Source organism: Nuphar pumila, chromosome 1 (genome assembly GCF_984573655.1).
Source record: "Nuphar pumila chromosome 1, dmNupPumi1.hap1.1, whole genome shotgun sequence".
Classification (NCBI taxonomy): Eukaryota; Viridiplantae; Streptophyta; class Magnoliopsida; order Nymphaeales; family Nymphaeaceae; genus Nuphar; species Nuphar pumila.
The window spans coordinates 182,815,300-182,836,824 of NC_143249.1; the positions used below are offsets into that span (position 1 = coordinate 182,815,300).

At 35.7% G+C, this 21,525-nt stretch overlaps 1 protein-coding gene across 2 annotated transcripts in view; it reads right to left on the reverse strand.

Annotated features, from left to right (window-relative positions):
* Positions 1-939: 939 nt before the first annotated feature.
* The window catches only part of LOC149851605 (ARM repeat superfamily protein), a 71,920-nt gene continuing 51,334 nt past the window's right edge, over positions 940-21,525 (reverse strand). Inside the window, exons 12-24 of one of the 2 annotated variants that reach the window (XR_016431102.1) lie at positions 17,063-17,143; positions 15,100-15,213; positions 14,840-14,919; positions 14,543-14,678; positions 10,081-10,230; positions 8,742-8,827; positions 6,677-6,864; positions 6,484-6,576; positions 5,607-5,794; positions 5,383-5,505; positions 4,464-4,621; positions 1,675-1,791; positions 940-1,552 (exon numbers count right to left, since the gene is read on the reverse strand). Coding sequence is in view for 1 of the 2 variants with exons in the window: in XM_090001646.1 (XP_089857772.1) it covers positions 1,328-1,552; positions 1,675-1,791; positions 4,464-4,621; positions 5,383-5,494; positions 5,607-5,794; positions 6,484-6,576; positions 6,677-6,864; positions 8,742-8,827; positions 10,081-10,230; positions 14,543-14,678; positions 14,840-14,919; positions 15,100-15,213; positions 17,063-17,143 (1,728 nt within the window). In the remaining variant the exon portion in view is untranslated. The remainder of the gene's footprint in view (positions 1,553-1,674; positions 1,792-4,463; positions 4,622-5,382; positions 5,506-5,606; positions 5,795-6,483; positions 6,577-6,676; positions 6,865-8,741; positions 8,828-10,080; positions 10,231-14,542; positions 14,679-14,839; positions 14,920-15,099; positions 15,214-17,062; positions 17,144-21,525) is intronic. The other variant, XM_090001646.1, reaches the window with a different exon arrangement.

Here is a 21,525-nt window from a genome sequence, read left to right on the forward strand (position 1 = left end):
TTTCTATCATGTTGGTAACCTATATGTTTCTTAGTTTTTTCGCTGGGTAAAATCAGCAGAAATTGGAATTTTATTAGTCCATTTCCAGTAGTCATTTGAGAATGATTTATTATGACCAGCTGCGAATGTTGGTAAGCTCTTGTATTCTAATACTTCACTAAGCGTCAAAAGTTTCTTGATAATTTGTTAAAGGGAAGGCTTGTACAGCGAGACTTTTCTTTTTGCCCACGCAATTGGGGTGGACTTGTCCTTCCTCCTCCAAACTATTGACTTCTTGTTCAGTGATCCCCAATCATGCAAACGAGATGGTTTTGCCATAGGCCAGAAATCCCATTGAACGTGGCTCAGAGCTGTGAGCTGGTCTAGGAGCTCCATGAACTCATGAGAAATCGGAGAGCCATTATTCTACTCCACACCCCTTCGAGCTTCCGTCTCCATTGGTCTCAAAAATACCATCTCGCCAACTATAAAAGATGGTCAATAATCACAAGAATGATTAGTGCGGGGATACTGGGGGTTGCCCCTAAACCTGGAGGCGGTTGGGTGTAGGCTCTGGTCTTTAGAAAGTAAATAGCTTGGGCACCAGACGCAAGGCTAAGTTCAGTAACAGGCCCCAGTTAGGCAGATGATTTGTGTGACCCCGGGCCTCGTTTAATCTTCTGATCATGCATAAATAACCCTGCTACTAGCTCCAAGCGGAAATCCTGGTTTATCGTACTTTCAGTGCTAAGCTTTGTTTCCATACAACTTTGGATGATCAGCCACACCCAGCACTTGGATTTAGTGGCTTACAGCAAATGATCAGGTGGTTAAACCAAGATTAGCTGGTGTAGTACTTAAGGACCAATCAATCAAGTAAGCAAGTTCAATGCATGTCAATATCCTCATAGTGGATCAGCTATAAAAAAATAACTTGTTATCCAATAAATCAGGCATCCATTTATCTCAAAAGACAATAATTAGAGAATTACATTAAAACCAGAAATTGACAGTTATATATGGTGGCAAATGATCATTGTTGAAGGGAAAGCCTTCAACCTGAATCTCAATAGACTAAAAAAAAAAGAATTGGAATTCCTATTATATTAAATGAGCCGAATATAACAAAACTTATGCACCAATGATTTATCCTTTACAGGGACGAAACAGATGCCTTGCTACATCTCAGAAGTGACCATGAATTAGAAAACCAAGCTCTAGGTACATCTTCAATTTACAGTTCTCGTTACATGAACGGCCAGCATCAGGCAAGCATGTGCAGCTGAATAGCTAACTGATGATGCCAATACTATACACAAACAAAAGTTAATCCACATCACATGCACTATCAAGTCAAGGTTGGTATATTGCGATGTGTGTCAGCAAAGTCTCTGATTATATGCTTTAGTGCCCTTCCCCCTTTCCCCTGCATATGCCCATGGTTCTTTTTCCCACCCATGGAGGTCATACTCTCAATATAGTCTGATGCTGCACTTGAAAGAGCCTTCAACCACAATGGCACCAAAGTTTCCACCTCCCCTGGCTTCAAGTATTCAGATGGCAAAGCTTGCACCTAATTGGAAATGCATGTCCGATGATCACATATCAGATTACCGCATACACATGTAGTACATACACATGTAGTACATACACACACACACACACAAACACATAACGAGAGAGGGAGAGAGAAACCGTTGAGTGCAACCATCCATGCAAAGATTTCCAAGAGAGTACTGTTTTCATGGCTGTTCTCTCACTCAAACAACATAATGCTGCCAGTTGTTGTAATATTGTTGCTGATTTGTGAACCTAGGAAGGATAAGAGCAATGAGTCAGATTCCTGAGCGTATCTAGTTACTAAATCCATCAGCCATACATAAACATGTAAAGATTAAACCTGTCACAGGGACACGCCATTTTTGCATGTATCTCTGGTGACATGAACAGACACGCCGACACCATTATTTTAATAGTTTTTAATAATATTTTAATAACTTTTGATACTTTCAATAAAATGCATATTTTACTATTAAAAAATCAAAAAATAGTTTGTTTTCTATTAAAAAATAAAAAAAAAAATTTATGTCATCATGTCCTATTTTCCAAAAAAAAGAAATCGAACTTGCAAGTCGAATTCACGTCAGTTGTCCTCGTGCACACAATCTTTGTGACATAGGGTCAAACATCCCAGCATGCACCTTATCTATGTCATTTTTTTCTGAATTCAAAAGCAACCCAAGGTAAAATCTGTAAAGATAAGTGTAATATTGTGGTTTAGTTACTGAGGTATACTTAAGTATACTTATAGGTGCTTCCTTTGTATTTGTTATTCTTTGTATCCTTTTTTGTTTTCTAAGTATACCTATTAAGCATTTAGATTAGGTACACTTAAATGTATACTTATAAGGTTAGAATAGGTATTTTTTTAATTTGCATTTATATGTTTATTTTTTAGTCATTATTTAAAAACTAATGTTTTTGTCATTTTTATTTTTAGTCAAACTGTTTTGACCAAGCTAGCTGTTAGGACTATGCCTAACAGCTAGCTAAAGGAGGTTAAACTAGCCTTAGGCTAGTTCTCTCCTTTTCTCTCTCTGACTCCCTTATATAAAGGGTGTGTATGTGTGTGTTTAAGTGAGAGAGGATAGATGTATATTGAGTGTGTGTGCATGAGTGTTGTAGTGAGGTTTTTCTTGTATACTTTTTTGTATTTATTTCACATCAATAAAATATTTAACTTTTTATATCTTGTTTCTTCTCGTGTATTTGCATGGCTTATTGTATCTAGCCAAATGCATATTTATAATGCATTGGATTTTATCTATGTTGTTATGTTTAGTTCCTTGTGTCTGAGGTTCTATGCCATTTCGTGACAAAATCCACTTCACGTCTAATTAGAATACAAAACAAGCAACAGGGCCAGTCCTTATGGGTTTCCATGTTATAATGAATGGTTACACCGAATCACTTACATAGATGAAATTAGAGACCTTTACGTTTATTGTGAGAAATTAGAACTTGAAGCTTATTTGTTATAAAATAGTAAAATTCTGTTTTCTAAAAGATCCACATTGCTTGTGACAGACCTAATAGACCTTTTATTCATGACCACGTATCAAATAGCATATGCATATCTTTTCAAATATGCAGTGCCCAAATGAATATTATTGTTCTTATTTTCTCTCTTTCAGTTATTTTATTTTAGATTCTGCAATTTGCTACACAAAGAACACCTATGATATATAATGTCTAAACAGTGGTTTTATGTTGATATTCTAAAATGGTGGTTTTGCTATTGTCACATTATTTGTCTCCCTTATACTAATGGCTATTTTTATGATTCTTGCATTTGTTTGAGAATCATCTTAATCACAACAAATAAAATTTGAGTTTATAAAATTCCTGCATAGGGAACTCCAACACATCTAATAACCATCTAAATGAGCCAAGGTCGTCCCTGTGTGAGCTCATGTAAAGGTTACCACAAGCTCAGTGTCACCTTTCAGGTTCACCTCATCATAAGCTAAGCCAAACTCAAGCTGGCTCATCTTATAAAATAGTTTTTTTTTTGTGTGTGTGTGTAAGTTCGTTCTTTTTGTCATAAAAGAAAAAAAAGGATCATTGAACAACTCAGCCTCCTTTGTAACAGCTACACCCCCAACAAACTGCAATACATGCTCATAATCATTATCTTTGGTACCCAAAAACACTAATAAATATGATGACACTTTTTCATTGCTACATCTCACAAGCACTCAACTGCGCTGAGGCTGTTCAAGTGCTGGTCAATTAGTTAAGATGAATGAGTTTGGTTGCACCTGGCTCACCAAAGTTCCAAACCCATTTTCATGAGCTTGAACAAGCTACTGATAAGCGAAACCTGAATTATCCTAAGAAGCTCAGTTCAATCCCAACCCAAAACTTTGGGCACTTCTTACCCGAAATGATCTAAACACCAAACCCTGTAATTTTTTAATAATAATTTTCTTTTTGATAGGCAAGTTGGGAGCTAACCCCCATGGGATTCAAAACCGAGACACCTCAGTTACGATAGTGCAACCCAATCATCCAGCTCTCTTTCGGTTTCCAATAAGATTTTGTTTGACTATATAACTTTCTCAAATCTATGCATTCCCTGTGTAAGACCTTCCAAAGGGATGACAACATTACCTCTCGACATCCACTCTTCAGTTTCATCAAGAGAAAGAGCACATCTAATGGATGTGAACATATTTGCCATTAGCTATCAGGCTTGCCAACACACAACAGTGTCATAAGAGATACCACTGTTGCACAGCTGAGTTTGTTTCTTCTACATGGATATTTCATTTTGATGGTTTCCATTAGCTTTAGCGACATTGATACCAACTAAAAAGAACTTGCACATTCGAAATCAACCATGGGCAACTAGTCACATATGGAAACTGAAAATATATAGGTTGGTTACTCTGCCAAAGAGAAACAGGAGCAAAAGTATTTACCCTTGACATTGCTGAGACACCTAGTAATGCATACACCACATTAGATATTAGTCCCTCACCACTGCGACAGCAGATTTGTATCGCCACTGCACTGAATGAGCCCTCAGTGATACACGCCATTGATTCCAATGTAGAAGTCAATGCTGCCTCTAAGAAACCTGCAAAAGACCTAGGTGGTGACCATAGTGACAAATATCGCAAGATTTATGAAAATCTAGTGATAATATCAAGAAAAATTGCCTGAAAGTTTAAAACGGCAATTTCTAGCGTGATTTTCAAAATATCACGAGATTTATGAAAAACATAAATACCAAGATTTAAATGTGATATTTACATTTTAAACAGCTATTTATCCAGAAAAAAACATGTATTTTTAATTTTAAATAATTTTTATTAATATTTTCTTAGAAAAATTATTTTTTATATTTTAAATTTATTTTTTATTGCCGAGATTTTGCTGAAAAAATGAGAGATTTATGAAATTTTTTCAAATTCTTGCAAGTTTTTTAAAAACGAGATTTTGCCATTTTTAACATTTGTCACTATGGTGGTGACACAAGCTATCATCTTAAAAGCAAAATTTACAACATAGATGGGGTCGTGAAAAAATCATGTGTGAGTAAAGGTAGCTGGATTAATGAGAAACAACCAGCCAAAATTTAGGTTATGTTGCACCAACATGGGTAATGTATAAGAAAAAGTTAGAAGATTTAGGACTGCATAAATCCTAAGAACACAAACATAACACACATGTCCGGCATGGCCAGTAGCGATTTTGTGGTCTAGTGCAAAAACTACATAGTGACTTTGATCATCACGGTCTTATTAATGTATATGATCTGAAACTTAAATAACTCCAAAAAGCTAAAGGAAGATTATGATAATGCATTAGAAGATTATTGTCGGTTATTATTCTTACATGACATGTATGACATTGCAGATAATGCTGCTCCACGATGCATTGCTGTGCAACATATAGCTGCTTTTTGGAAGGATGTCTCAAGTAGTGAACTGCAAACTGCCATAACTTCCTGGAACACGACTATTAGAAAGCAAACATATCTACTCTCCCAGATGGATTACACAATAAAACAAGATGAGCGCAAAAAAAAAGAATTGAACAGACCATTAGGGTGTTAATACCTTAGGACAGCAACGAACAAATGTTGATGCAAAGCTTGCATAGGCCTCAACTAAATCTGGTTCTTGGTCACAAATGTAAGAAGAGTTGAGAGCAGCTATTGAATCTGCTGAAGTGATTCTTTGGAATGTGGTAGCAAATAATGACCCATAGTCTTCTTTGTGTCCAAATTCTTCAATAGCAACCGCAGCTGAATAATTTTTGTTATATACAGTGCAAGAGAGGAGTCTGAATGTCAGCTCATCAGAGAAAAACTTCTGCATGTGGTAAGATTCTAAATAATTTAAAATGATAGAAATTCCTTTTTTCAAAAATTGTAAATAACTGTATATGTCTTTACTCATAGTCACCAGCTTCATTCTCAGCAATTTCTCAACTAAGGTTTTACTTGGGAGTTTCTGAAAAAGTGGCTTCTTCCTAGGAAAAATCTTGGGAAAACTCAGGAGTTTTAAAACTAAAAACAGCAATGAATAATTAAAAATATAACTAATAGTTTTTTAGTAATATTTTTCTTACATAAATACAAATAAATAAAAGTTTTTAAAACATAAAAGAAACAAAAATAGAAAAAACAGTTTCCCTTTTTTTATCATCTTCGACTTGTCTCCCTATTTTCTTCATTCTAGTGTAAATAGTTTGTGATCCAAACATTCACTTATTTATCAATAAAGGGAAGATCTTCTTCATAAAATGGGTGTTTATTTATGTTCCTAAACAATAAATAAAAACACATTCTCAGGGCCTTCATGGTTGACATATACAAGGAATACAGTGCAGTATATGAAATGCAGACATCTGAGCAAGAAAAAATTTTGATGCATTCCAATAGAAAAAGTGAAAAGGATACGAAAAGCACTGCCAGTTTGAGACGTGATGTACCTGTTCTGACATAACATTCATGACTCTGGAATGATAAGAATTTTGTTGATAAGCAATCCAACACTTGTGGCAATAGCATCAGAAACTGCTGTCCTGTATATGCAATAAAACATTATCTAGCTGTCAAGTGATAACGTCACAGCTAATCATACAGAATAGTCCCAAAATCAACATTACATTTGAATGTTAATACCTGATGACTGAATTGCTTGAGAAAGAGATCTGCATGCTGCTGTAGCCAAACTAGCATTCTCAATATATACAGATCTGAAAAGTCTATCTAGAAGTGGCCAAAAAACACTCAGCAAAGCCAGCACAGGATCATCCTCAACAGGATCAGGTGAATGGGGGGTTGCAAGGTTACTAAATACAGATCCCAACCTGAAATCAAAATGACAAAAAACCATAAGTTAACTAAAGTCTATATTTTCTCTTTGAAAACTTTAGATCATGGTCTGAAGCATCATAGGCCATCAGGTCATCGGTCCATGGGTTCCCAGTTATCCCAGTATGCTAGCATTCTTAACATGATAGCATCACACACACACACACACACACACACACCATGGAATCATAGTCACAGATATGGGCAAGATCTAAAAAATTGTGCGGTATTATCGTGATATATTCACAATCTGCAATAATCCTGATAAAGAGATTTTCAAAATCTTGCCTATTTTGAATATACCGCAATATTATTGTGTTATTTTTAAGAAGGGGCACATATTTAAAACTGCCAAGTTTAGAACTGCCAAATTTCAAACAAGTCCCATGACTCCCAACATTCAAAACATTTAAAACAATTAAGAAGGTGCTTACCTGGCACATTGGCGACCCAATAACTGCCTGGAAGCCACCTATCTTATTCAATGCAGGAAAGAGAAGGGGGCCTTGCCTCTTAAACAGAAAGGTGAAAGACTCTAATTGTTGCTGAATGATGTAGGACTACCTTTTCTCTTTATGGGAATTAATACAATGTGTTATCATAGTTTGGTTGAGTAATATATTACCAATGAACCCATATCACTCATTTGATGATCATCATACAAGATTTTACTAGTACTTTTTTATACAAATTCCCTATATTTTTATTATATATATTTTTTTATTTTTTTAAGAGACCAATATTTTCCAGAGATTTTCCCAAGAGAAACAAAAAAAATCAAAATTTGTGCTATGCATGGAATGCACACATACTCAGTTAGTAGGTGACTGCTATGGTCATATAATTTACTAGACATGTAGAACTTTATAGTGGCATATGCAATGAATAATGTAAGACGAGAAAAGACTCAGGCATGAGAAAATAAAATTCCTTTTTCCTCCATAAAAGCTCGATATATTGAAAGTTGGGTTCGTTAAATTCAGCAGTCTAGGTAAACAACAACCTATACTACAGTACTTGCGACCTAACATGCAAGTTGCTGGTATGTCCAGCCAATCCAATAATCATGGTTAAGATATACTAAACAAAGTGCACTTAATTTACACTTCAAATAAATCTTTGAAAAGCCAATGACTTGGGACACAACATGTCTGGGTTTGACTCATGACTCAGCTGGGTCTTGTTAACTTCTAATTTACATTGAAATAGTGAATTTATTGAGATCAATATTACATAAATTCTTGTAAGATCAAAAAATAAGTCTAAACTAAGCACCAATCAAGCTACATTTAGCATTGAGCAACTAAATCAAAATATATAATACGACATGAATAACTATGATGACCACGAGCAAAATAAAACAACAACAGGATCAAGGAAACATGATTTTCAAATCCAACATAAGAATGTCAATTAATAACATCACAATTCAGGAAAAGCACTTGCAAAATAAATTATCAAATCCAGCATTTACATGTATGCATATATGTGTGTGTAAAAGCAAAACCCAGTCTGACTCAGCCAAGATTTTTCCTGGTTCTGTTGGTCTGGGATCCACTCATTGTGTTAACCCATTAAAAATGAATGAGTTGGGACAAACTTGGATGAGTCAACAAAGACTCACCATTCAAAGCTGACCGCCAGAAGTTGCACAAAAATTATTATTAATTGCCATCGTGAATTCTACAGCTACTCCTCTAAACCCCAATAAGGAGTAAAAAGAATCATGAACTGTAGAAAAATTCCAAAAGCTGTACCAGTTTTCTGATCTAAGAGGGTCCATCAAACACCACAGCCATGTTACAACCCAATGTTTAGCTTAGTTTCAAGATGCATCAGATATGTTCATTCCAGTTAGCATCAAGAAATCTACCTATAAAGACCTCTAGCAGAAGAGTATAAAGCATGGGCATATGCTGCAGGATCTTGTGCCAATGAGCTGCTGCTCTCCCCGTCAATCTAGAAAAAAAAGAGAAAAAACTTAGAAGTGTGTAAAAAGATTGAGTGAGCAGTTCATGCATTGAACATGAACAAACTTTGAAGACATAGTGTTGTCAGTAATTCCAAGACTGCCTAATGCATGTTTTTTCTAGAAATGATTAACCACTAATCAAAGTAATGTAGATGTAAGTCCATGATTCAAATTGCACATCCATGAAATGACTGGACAGATGACTTAGGAATCACAACGTTGTTCCTTTTACTAAACAACAATCTTGAATAAGCCAAGGCAGCCAATTGCAGAAAAAGACTTTATCTTTAAGATATAGTACAATGAACCAAGATAAACATGCACAGCATTAACTTTTCCAGTCCAAAATATGCAGGCTCTGGCCAGGAATTTAAGAAAGCAATGTATAAAAACAAATAAATAGATGGGAAATAAAAAATAACTTTAAAAAATATATATATATATATATATATATATATATATATATATATATATATATATATATATATATATATATATATATCACATGATCAAATGTGCATTACAACAGGTCCAGCAATTGAACAACTTGTTTGATTAGAAAAAAAAGACATTTTTTGAAGTCTATGAAAACAAATTTTTCCTATCATATAAAGGAAAAGAGAAAACAAGGAGATACTTTTGATAATGCAGATTTCAGAAGTAGGACAAAGTGACTTTTCCCCTTTTCTAAATAATTATGCAAAGATAAGGAAGTCAGAATTAGCATCTGGAAGTAATCACACTGTTGAGAAAAAGTGTGTTTCTAGCAACAAACCTGAATCCATTACCTTAAATGAATCCTTAAACATTGGGAAATAATTACCGAAGACAAAACAAGCAAGTCAATAATAGAAATTAGTCGGGAACAAATGGTAGAAACAGTTAATGACGCTTCTCATCATTCCATAACAATCAGTACTTTTATTTTACTTTGGTTCATCATAGCATCAGAACTGTAAAAAGTACAATTTTGTAAAAGCACGCGGTTGGTCAGCGTTGAGGCAAAAATTATACCCATAACAAATTTTAAAGAGGCATGGTGTTCGATGCTTAGGCATTATCAACATGGGAGTTCTAGTAATTATAAAGAAAATACTTGAAAGGAATTTCAATTTTGTGGAATTAGCATCCAGAAGGTTGAGAAAGACTTTGTACAAAGTTACAAACTACTCTTTTTGCACAACAAAACTGGACATAGACTGCACAGAAAGATAGAAGGATGATACAGCTGAAAACTCACAAGTTTTTTGATAGCCTCAAAGCTTGAATGAAGTAATCTTGCTACACAGTTGTTTTTCAGTTCTTTATTTGTAACAGCATTAAGAATAAGAGTTATGGCACCAACAACTTCTTCCTCTTCCTCCAAAGGTAAGTACCATTTGTCTAATCCCTAGAAGAGAGAAAATCCAAGGTCAAGTTCCTGAAAAGCAGATGAGAAAACTTTTTGGGCAATGTAGTCCTGCATTAGTGAATCACTGCATGTAAACAGCAAAAAAAATACCAGTTGGGCATAAATCAAAGAACAGATTGCATAAATATGCAGCATACAAAATCACAAGGTATCTCTTAGCATTTATAGTTGTCAAGAGTCTGCGGACATAGAGGACCACAGATAAATAAAGGTAGAATCTACAACACCTTATTATTTCATCTGAAGAAAGTTTTTTTTCCTTTTTCTCCCAGAGGGTGGGGAGGGGGATTTGGAAGAAAAGAGGAAAAGGTCAAAGAGAGAAGTTCCAACACAGAAGTTATCTGTGGAAAGAGCATCACAGGAAGGAAAACAGAATATATATATTGAGGCCTTCAACTCCCTTTCATTCCTTAAACCAATACACCAGAATTACCAAATACTTATAGACTTTTACTTTGTATACAGAATGGAAGCCAGTGTTGTGAAAAGTGTTGAGGCGTAGCGAGGCGCTCAACCAAAATCTGAGGCGAGGCGTAAGCCTCGAGGCGCAAAGCGTAAGCCTCAAAAAAAAATATTTTTTTAACTTAAAAAAATTATAAAATATATCTAAAATTCTAAATAAATAAGAAATGCTTTATTGATGAAGCAACAACCAACAAGAAATAAAAAATATCAAATAAATATGGAAAATTTATGAAATTAACATGTAAAAGTAACATTAATGCAACAACTTGATCTATGCAAGTATCTAAGAAATAAAATATGAGCATTCATTCAATAAAAAATTAACATTAACAACAAAATGCATATTAAAAAATGTAAGTATCTCTCTATATGAGCATTCATCAAATGAAAATAGTTCATCACTCGATAGTCAATGCTATATGCTCCATTGGATTACTGATAGATAAGTAGCCTACATCCAGAAATGCTGTCTAAGAACATTCCTCTTTTAACAGTATGCATAGTATGAGTAATACAGAAAAAATAATAGCTCACATTGCCCAATTATATTTGCCAAATTAGATTTTACCAAGATCATGCAAATGCAAACCATAAGAACAACACTTTCTCGAGTTTTAATAATAAACATGGTGAACATAGTAATTGTGAATTTAGTTTTGCAATGTAAACCACTTTTAAACTTGAGAAAGTTGTCACAAGGCTGACTTATGGTTAGCTTTCACATACCACCATGATGGTACCCCATGTGGTAAGCGGGATAAGTGACAAGCTGAAGCCCCAAGTTCGAATCCCGCTGCCACATGGGGCTTAAGAGAGATCTGGTAGGAATCGTTGTAACCCCAGCTAGACTATAAAAAAAATGGCTAGCTTTCACAAGATTGAGCTTTTTCGAATGTGAGGACCCATCTAACCCGTGATCAATGTCAATTGCCCCGACTCAGTTACAAGGCTCAAAAAAACATTCTACAACCTTTCTAAAATATTTTCAAGGCTGTGACAAGGGGTTGTGCTTCCAGCAACAAATCCCAAATATCAGGTTACAAAAGGACTAGTCCTATTTCCCCAACGGCTAAAAAACTACCAGTCCAGAAAAGAAACCCCGTGCCTGCAGAACAACCAGTCCTGAAAAGAAACAACTGTTGCTAGGCAAACTGAACCGACTGAAACGGCAAAGCACGGTTGTGATTCCAAGTCCAATCCTTAAACAGCTGCAAAGCCCCGTTGTGATTACGTTTGAGAAAAATTGAAATCTCTAGTTTAGTATAGGCAGGAGCCCAAAAAAAATTTGCCCTGTAAAATGGCAAAACATTTTTTACGCTTTAGAAAGATGGCAAAACTCCATTTTTTGGAGTTACGTAAAGAGAGCAAACTTTTATTTGTGCAAAGGAGAGGAACCCATGAAAACAGATTGAAGTGCTCTACCAAGTTTGAGATAAAGATCCATATGCAAATGGGCTCAAAGATCCATATGAATCCTAAAAAATGACCACAATTCAAATGAGAAGGCAAGGACTGCATATGGTAAAAATAGGAAAAACATACCATCGTTTGTGAAAAGCATATCGGAAGCCATATCGAAAGAAGGGGTATTTTAGACTGTATCATAATACATGAGATTGAAAGGTAACGGTCAGAAACAGCTTTAATCCTTGATACCTGCCGTATGGAGAGATTGAAGAGAGGGAGGCAGATACGAAGGAAAAAGAATGAAGGGGGTCGGGGTTACCTGGGGTCTGGCAAGGGCTGCTGGTGTCGCGGCTGCTTCCGGCGAGAAGGAGGCCGAGAAGGGAGAGACGAAAGAGAAGGACTGTGAGAGACAAGAGGTGAGAGACTGCGAGAGAGGAGAGAGAGAGGGGTTGCGAGAGATGAGAGAGAGGGAGAGACGAGAGAGAAAGAGGGGCTGCAGAGAAAAATTAGGGCCCCCGACCCTCATTAGGGTCGGGGTAACATTTTACTTTTGGTCAAATGAGGGATTTGACCCTCATTTGACCAACAATATAAGGCATGCGCGCCTCGCCTCACCACGAGGTGGACGCCTCAAGGCGTATGAGGCGTATGCCTCGATACTTTTACGCTCCATGCTTGCGCCTCAAGGCACAAAGGCCCTCGCCTTGAGGCGAGGCGCGCTTTTTGCGCCTTGAGGCGCGTTTTTAATAACAAGCATATAAACTTGGAACGAATGTAGCTTCTCACTTGGTAGATAATTTGAAATGGGAAGAAAGATCATATATATATATATATATATATATATATATATATATATATATATATATATATATATATATATATATATATATAAGTGAGGAGTAGGTGCCTACTGCGAAAGAAGAGGGATTTTTCGGGGTGTTTTTCGCAAATCTAAAATAAAATTGATTATTCTTATTATCATGATTTTTCAGTAATAGAATTAATATTTTGTTAAAATCTAACAATGATGGCTACCAATTTAGAGAAAGCACATGAGAAGTAAGTGGAAGCATGAGAGGAAGCACATGGAAAACATAAAAAAAATGTGAGAAAAGCATATAAGAAGCATGAACAATGTGTGTGAGAAGTATAGAAGAAGTGTGGGAGAATCGAGATTCCCATGAAGTTTCAGAAGTGAGGAGTATTGTGCTTCCGAAGCGAGTCTTTGGGAAGCGTGCTTAACACCTACCTAAGAAGCTTTCGGTAACTTTGGGTTGGATCCTAATGTTTTCTGCATGCAAACAAGGAAGACCTAGTACAATTTTTCCTTTTCCAGAACTCTTTATTAGATTTAAGGAGTTGATATAGTGGCATAGAAATGTGACTTTATACTATTCTAAGCTAGACATAGTGATACATCTTAGACAACATATTTTCTCATAAATATCATGAGATTCACCAAATAAAATGATAAACAATATTGTAAAGTTAGGAAAACAAGGAAAGGATTGTCTAAGAAAGTATTAACCTGATGATCCTTTTATTGGAGTAATAATCTGAATTTTCTGTTCTGCAATAAGATAACTGTCTGAAAATCCGATGATGACCATACTAATCATTTGGGATTCCACGTATTCCCAAGCTTTACAGCATGTACATGCAGGATCATTTAATGATACACAATGAGGATTTGATATACCCATCTTGATTCTATTTTAAGGAATTTCCATCAAGTTGGGCCAATATAGTTATGCCAATAGTTTCTTCAAATAATAGTTCGGCATAAATAAGTCTATGATAATAAAGTTTCATTTTAATTGGTCTTGGAGGTCTAGGATAATCAACTTTCATTTTATTGGTTGGCCTCGGCTATATCTTGATAAGGCAAAATCTCTAGTTTTTTTTTATAAATATCAAGAAAATCGTGTCCTTTAAAAATAAAATGTTTCAAAATAAAAATAAAGTAATAAATGCCTTTATAAAACATAAAGAAAAACTGAAAAAGCAAAACATTTCAAAAAATAAAAGGACAAAGAATAAGACAATTATATTTGAAGTATAAAATAAAAAATAAAATTCTACAGAATAGATTAGTGACAGCATCACATATCATAAAAATTATGTGACATTTTTGTTATAGTGGTATGCATTATGCATGTCTGCATGACATTCACTTCCACTGCTTAACATGGTCATTAACAAGTTCACAAACTTCCTTTGCCCCTAACATATATAGAAATGTCATGGTGGTTTCATGCATTCATTTTCTCCATCGAGGATATCTAAGCCAGTTTACAGAAAATAAAGGTCATTTGTCAATTGTACCTTACGAATTTTATACAAACATGTATGCACGAAAAATATATACATATATATATATATATGAGCTTTAAACATATCTTAGGAAAAGAATGATCACCTCTCCAATCCAAATCAATATTTCCAGATTTGAAGGTTCACAAACCACAGGAGAAGCATCTTCACAGATTTTACGCAAGGCCGTGCAACAAGAATTTGCACATACAGGCTCTGCTATTCCTGATGCAAGGAACAAGCTGAAAGCAGTAGAATCAGTACAAAAGGGAAGCAACAGTCAATAGGCAAAATTCGCTTTCCAATAATAAAGGGAAAAGAAAGCTTGTTATGAGAAAAATTCCAACGACAAGAAAAAAGAAAAATAAATACTATTTTGCCAAATGCAAAAGATGGATATTACAGCAAAGGTCCCGTAGCATTCTGGAAAGAGGATATCCACTTGGAATATGAACCAACAACATCAACAACTGAACGATAGACCTGTTAAATGGTTTACCATACATACATCAATAACGCATAACAATCACCAACAACTTCCAAAGGACATCAGAACAAACTAGTCTAGTAAACATCATGCATTATAAACACTTTTAAGAATTAAGAGGTCACTATAATTTAAAAAAAAAGGATTAAGAGCTCACTAGAAAAGATGCAACTTACAAATCCCATAAATCCTTTAAGTTTATCTGGACGTATACCAGATAAGATAGTCACCAACTGCATAATGACAGAAAAGTCAAAGGGATGGCCTTCTTGCAGGATTATCTCTGCTACCTGTAAGACAAACTATATCAGTATTCAAACTTGTTTGAGTCAAACAGAATTTAGCACATAAGACTGTGCACATGGTTTTTTACAAACTATTACTAAATGTTCTTCATTATCTAACTCTTATATGATAGAACAGATTTTGTCAAAACATATATGTCAAAGGATTAATGCTGATTCTTCCTGGTGAAATTAATGAATACCTAATAACCAGTCCATTTTCTTTTCATTAGTTAAAACTTAAAGCAGTCATCAACCAAAAAGGCATGTATCGCACCAAGCTTATCTGCAATGTGTTTTAGAATAAAATGCCCTGCAACATGATCCAGTAATATGGATTAGCATTCCCTGAGACCAACCAAATCAGATAAGTAGGTAGATGCATTCAGCATAGTTTATTTGATAGAAACCATGCTTTAGATCTTGTTTTTTCAACATAAACAAAGGATTTTTCAAGTCATGAAATTTTGGTATATTGTGGGCCATTGATTTTTTAAGATATTAAAAAGCATACATGCACATCACAATCACACATAGTGACAAACGTTTTTATCGGCAAAATCTTGTTTTTCAAAAACTCGCAAGAAATTGAAAAAAAATCATAAATCTCGCATTTTTTTCGGCAAAATCTCGGCACTAAAAAAATAAATTAAAAAAATATAAAAATTATTTAAAGATAAAGATACACGGGTTTTCATGATAAATAGCCTTTTAAAACGTAAATATCGCATTTAAATCGCGGTATTTATGTTTTTTTCATAAATCTCATGATATTTTGAAAATCTTGCGAGAAATTGCTGTTTTAAACTTTTAGGCAATTTCTCACGATATTATCGTGAGATTTTCGTAAATCTTGCGATATTTGTCACTATGCAATCACATGATCTAAAACTTGTTTTATACTAAAAAATGCATGTAGATCATATTTTATAAGGACTGATCAACAAAACAACTCATGAATTATGAGAACGGATAGCTTCTAATAGATGGGCGTAGGTGCTCCCAGAGCACCCTATCATTACTATATTCATATATAGGGTTAATTTTTGGCGCTATTGAAAGCACCCAAGTATTGAGCTGGAAATCATAGGTTCAAGCTTTATCGACTCAATCTGACCACATAGATGTCCAAAGATCAAATCTTGGATCATGTTATTTTGATATAAAAATATAAATTTTGAAGTTGTCAAATTTTAGTGCATTATGGGTCGTTGAAATTTAAAGTCCCTAAAAAACCTGATTACGTGTTACAATCACATGATTCAAAATTCATCTTCTACTAAACAAACCTTGTAGATCACATCCATAAGGTCCAAAAAAATGGAAAGAATGTAATTTATACTGTGCCTTCAATAACATTGAATATTAACCCTTATAATGGGGGTCTGTATTATGAGACCATACAATGCTACACATTTTTGTTTGTATAGATCTAGCCATCAAATGTTAGATCTAACCATGAAAATGTGCGTAGCATGTTTTTTGCTATGTTAGGAGGTTCTATCATGTCTTATACAACACAAGATTTCATTTTCAGAGTTAAAAACCAATGCCTGACAACTCATGAAGATAAGGGCGGTTCGAAAACGATATAAGTCGATTTTTAAGATATGAAAATAACAAATAGAACATGCTAAACATGATCCAAAGGTTAGTTTTTGCTTTTGGAGCTTAGAACTATGTAAATCAAGTGTGTAACACCATAAACTATGGCGGTTCAATACCACAATAGAAGCACCCTTTTACATTTATATATAAAAAAGAGAAGTCTGGCAAGTTTCACGCATAAAGATGAAATGGAAATGGAAATTTTGAAATCTCATCCTCGACAAGCTATGAGTGACAAACTGCTCACCATATTAAGAGCAAACATTTTACTCTCAACCTCTTCCCAAGGAATCTGAGCATCTGACGGGCCCCATCTGCTGCAGGAAAGCTACAAAGAATTGCAAATAATTATGTATATTTTGGATTCCACAAACAGAAAAGAAACAAATAAGAATTAGGCTCTGTTTAGGAGCCAGTGTTGAAGAGGAGACGAGAGAGGTGATGGGAGTGGATATGAAAACAAGAGATGAGGCTGGAGTTGTCAACAACATCCTGGTGCGGATGTAACTGAAAACGAACCATCTCCACTGCCAACACTAGCCTCATCTCCCAAAACAGGGCTCCCAAACACCTGTGGGGGTAGGTGGTATTAATTACACCCTCATTAAATACCACCTCCCCTCCCATCTCAGGCTCCCAAACAGAGCCTTAATGATGTAAGGAAATACTAACAGAAACCAGATAAAGCAAGATATGAACATAGTTCATGATTTTCAAGTTCAATTTGTCCTCTTTTAAGAGAAAACTTTAGCATTATCAACAAATGTTATCCAACAGGGAACCATCATATTCTCAAATATATATCAGATAAAAAAAATTCACATCTAAGCTGTAGAGTCAATATAGGTAAGAAACCAGTTAAAGATCATTTACTGAAAAATCAGATTTGAAAAGGTGTCAAGATATCAAGTCCTTACATTGATGCCATCAAAAAGTATAAATATATACATACATAATATTATATATATGGATAAATATTTGCTACAATCGATTGTATTTACAATCGACTTAGCAAACTTCATTTTTTTTATTTTTTTTATTTTTTTATTTTTTTGTCCAAATGACCCCATAGATGTGATCTACATGTTTTCAGTGGGAACTGGATTTGATTCGATGAAATCCAACCTGTATACAGGGTTTTATGGCGATACAAAAATCAACGGTTATGAATGCACCGATTTTTTCCGACTCAAAAAACATAACCCAAGTGTAGTTTCCCAATAAATCAAGCATGTTGAACACATCTACGAGGTTAGTTTGAGTCAAAACAACTTCCATTGTGAGATTCTAACAAGATTGTACGTACAATCAACTGTATTAAATATAAACCCCCTGTATATATATGTATATATGTATGTATGTATGTATGTCACATAGAACATACCGGCCGATGAAGTGCAAAGAAAACAAATTTTATCCACAATATGCACAAACTACTAGCAGTTGACAATGTGTCATGGACTTGGGTCTTACTAAATAGATCCAATACCAACGTGATACTATTAGGGTCAGGAAATAGTATAGGAGGCCATGTAATCAGGTTATTACCCAAAAGTATCAAACCACTAAATGAATCCAGATGTGCTTTTCAAAGCTCTATAAACCAGGCCCAAGTCTGAGGCAAGAAATGATTAAGATCCAGGAACAGTTCTTACTAACCAGATCATTCCCAAGTCTGGTAATGAAAAATCCAGTTCCCGACCCTAGACCTGGATTCACTAACAGCACCTTACGACCCAGATCCAGGTCCATCATGTTCAACACAGGGCTAACACATTGGAAGCCCTACACACAATAGCACTTGGTCCAGTTACTTTTAGGGCAGGAATAGTGAAGTATCGTATACCATATGGCCATAAAATTAACAATCACTAAGCATGCACAAATAACAGGCAGTAGTTTGAACATTTATGTGATACAGTGACATTGATCTAAACCTTCCTTGCTGGTGGCATTATGACAATCATGTAGGTGCTTGGGAGGAGAGAAAACCATCAATAACTAGCTAGCTCTCTCAACCCTTCTTCATTAGCAATGAGAATGAGGATGGACTTATCAATTTCCTCTCAAATACAAATCCAAAACAAGTTCGATAAAGATATTCCACATATGCTTGTTGGTGAATATCTCAATCTCTTGTTAAAAACAAATTGGAAAATGCATCTAGTCAAGAAGCTTTCTCATCTTTTCTGTAAAGTACGGCCTTCTTAATATCTTCCATGACAAATGTCTGTTTTCTTAATATTTTCCATTTCATGTGTCTCTTTAGTAGGTTCCAGTGTTCACAGCTCTCATTCATAAATCAAACATGTTCAGAGAGGTTTTGTATGAAAAAATTCTCACAGTAGGATTCCCCCTAAAATCAACCATGGATCAATAGAGTCAGTCTATTTTTCCTCCTATTATCGCCACCACATGGAGGAAGAAGCATCTATGGATCCCATTACCTTAACCAAATAATCTTCTCTTTTCACTTCCACATAACATAGTTCCTCTATTAAGCAACATATTCCTCAAGGGTGTGTTTGGGAGATCTCTCATCCAACACCACCTCACAAAAGAAATAGTCGGAGTGGAGATCCTCTGATCCCTCCCTTTCCCTTATATGAGGGATCTCAGCATTTGAGTCCCTCATATCTTGGTGTGCAGCTCGTGCATCAGCAAGCCCCAAGCTACCTCGGATTTGAGATCCACCAGATTCAAATGCTCCATAAGCTCCATCAGGTTGCCCAATAGTGCCTCAGTGTTTGCCCCATCCACATCCAAAACCTTGAAATTTTCATGAATGAATGGCTCATTCTACCATGAAGTTGCTTGATCTGTTCTATCCTTCAACGCTTTCATCCTTTGTCATTCACAAAAAGACTTCTCCAGCCTATCCACTTTCCTCGTTACTCCAAAAAGCCACTTGTGTCCCTTAAGGGCATGTTTGATGGCACTTCCCGTGCGTCGCGCGGGACAAAAATCACAAAAAAGACACTATTTTTAACAAACATTGGATGTGGCTCCTTTAAACATCATTATTTTTGTTCCACCCCTCCCTTGTTACGAAAAGAACAGGACGGGGGGAACAAAGTTTTAAAAAAAAAGTTTTGCATCAACGGGCACGCCCCTCTCTTGCCTGACTCTCTCCCTCTCTCTCCTGTGCAACGAAGGGGAGCCAAAGGAGGAGCAGGTCCGGGTGCTGGTCTGCAAGGTCGCACCGAAGGAGGTGGCTCCGGTCTGTCCGGCTGTTGTGCTTCACAGGGGAGGGAAAGTGCCTCCGATGGATTCACCGGCATCTTCTCTCCTCGAAGAAACGATCAGTGACTCTGATGGATTCACCGGCAGTGCAGTAGGTGGATCTGTGAACAGAGAGGGAGAGGGAGGAAGATGAAGGGGATCTTCAAGTCGAAGCTGCAAACATCGGCGAAGATCGTTCTTCAGACGCAGGAGCACCTTGTGTATGCCGACCTCTACTGGGAGTAGAAGGCAAAGAGGGAACAGAAGGTAACTGATTTTTATCTCCAACGTTCTTTTTTCTTTTGTTTAATTTGTTTTTGGTTGTTCCCGAGGTCAATTTTGAATCAGGATTCTTAATCGGCCGGTGTTGTAACCCTAATTTATCTGAATTTTGGGCTATTTGGTTGCCTGCTCTGTGTTTGTATGATTTCTGTGATTTTTGTATGTTGATTTAGGAAAGTGGAGTTCCTAGGGTTTTGTATTGTTGGTTATGAGTGAATTAGTTCAAAATTTGTCCCATTTTCATTTTGTCAATTTGAAATTGAGATATCGAACTTTTTTCTTTGGTAGAATTTGGATTATAGTGGCTTCAGCTTGGGAATGTAGCTTTGTCAATGGGCAACTTCGTTTTTTTCATTTTCTTTAAAGGGCTTACTTAGATCTTACTTTCCTTACTGACTCATGGACATGCTAAAACACTCGTATGATTGGGCAAATCGGGTCATATGATCCAAAACGAAGTAATTCAACCCATTATCCATGATTGTCCAAGTTATCTGCACATCATCATCAAACAACGAACATTTGGAACACATCTGAGTACGGTCTAAGACTCTAAACTACCGTTGGACTTGGTACAGTTGTTACGGAACTAACAGAACCAGTGTTATGTTCCGTTTTTTCTGTTCATTTCGTCCAATCCTGGACAAGCCATCAAACATACCCTAACTGACTTCCCAAAACATGGAAGTTTTAGATGAATAATGTTTCTTTTCCAATTAAGTGGAAACGTCAAAAGGATTGTTCACAATATTTCAATTGTCTTGCAGATTTCTCCATACATATTATTTTCTGAAATTTTCTCCTTGAAACTTTTCTCTAATCAAGCAAACCAATCTGACTGACAATTTAACTAAGTTTTTGCCAACACTTTCCAAATCTACCAATCTGATGCCACAACAAATTCTTTGATCTCTAATGTCTACATCCTAATTCCTACATGCCTGGTAGCATAGATGTCATGTGGATATTTGCTTGCATATGCCTAAGCTTTTGTCTATGTTTTATTGTTGTCTCTTGCTTTTCAGTCTTTGCTTGTATGCCCCTGGGCCTTGGGACAACAAACTGTTACCCGACACCACTTTTAATCATTATAATAAAACTTCCTTCTTGACCTTCAAAAAGTAACTATATAAGTCAAAATTTTCACATAAACAGGCTAAACATAAAGCTATGTAGGGAAAAAACTCAAAATCCAGCTCAGCGGAC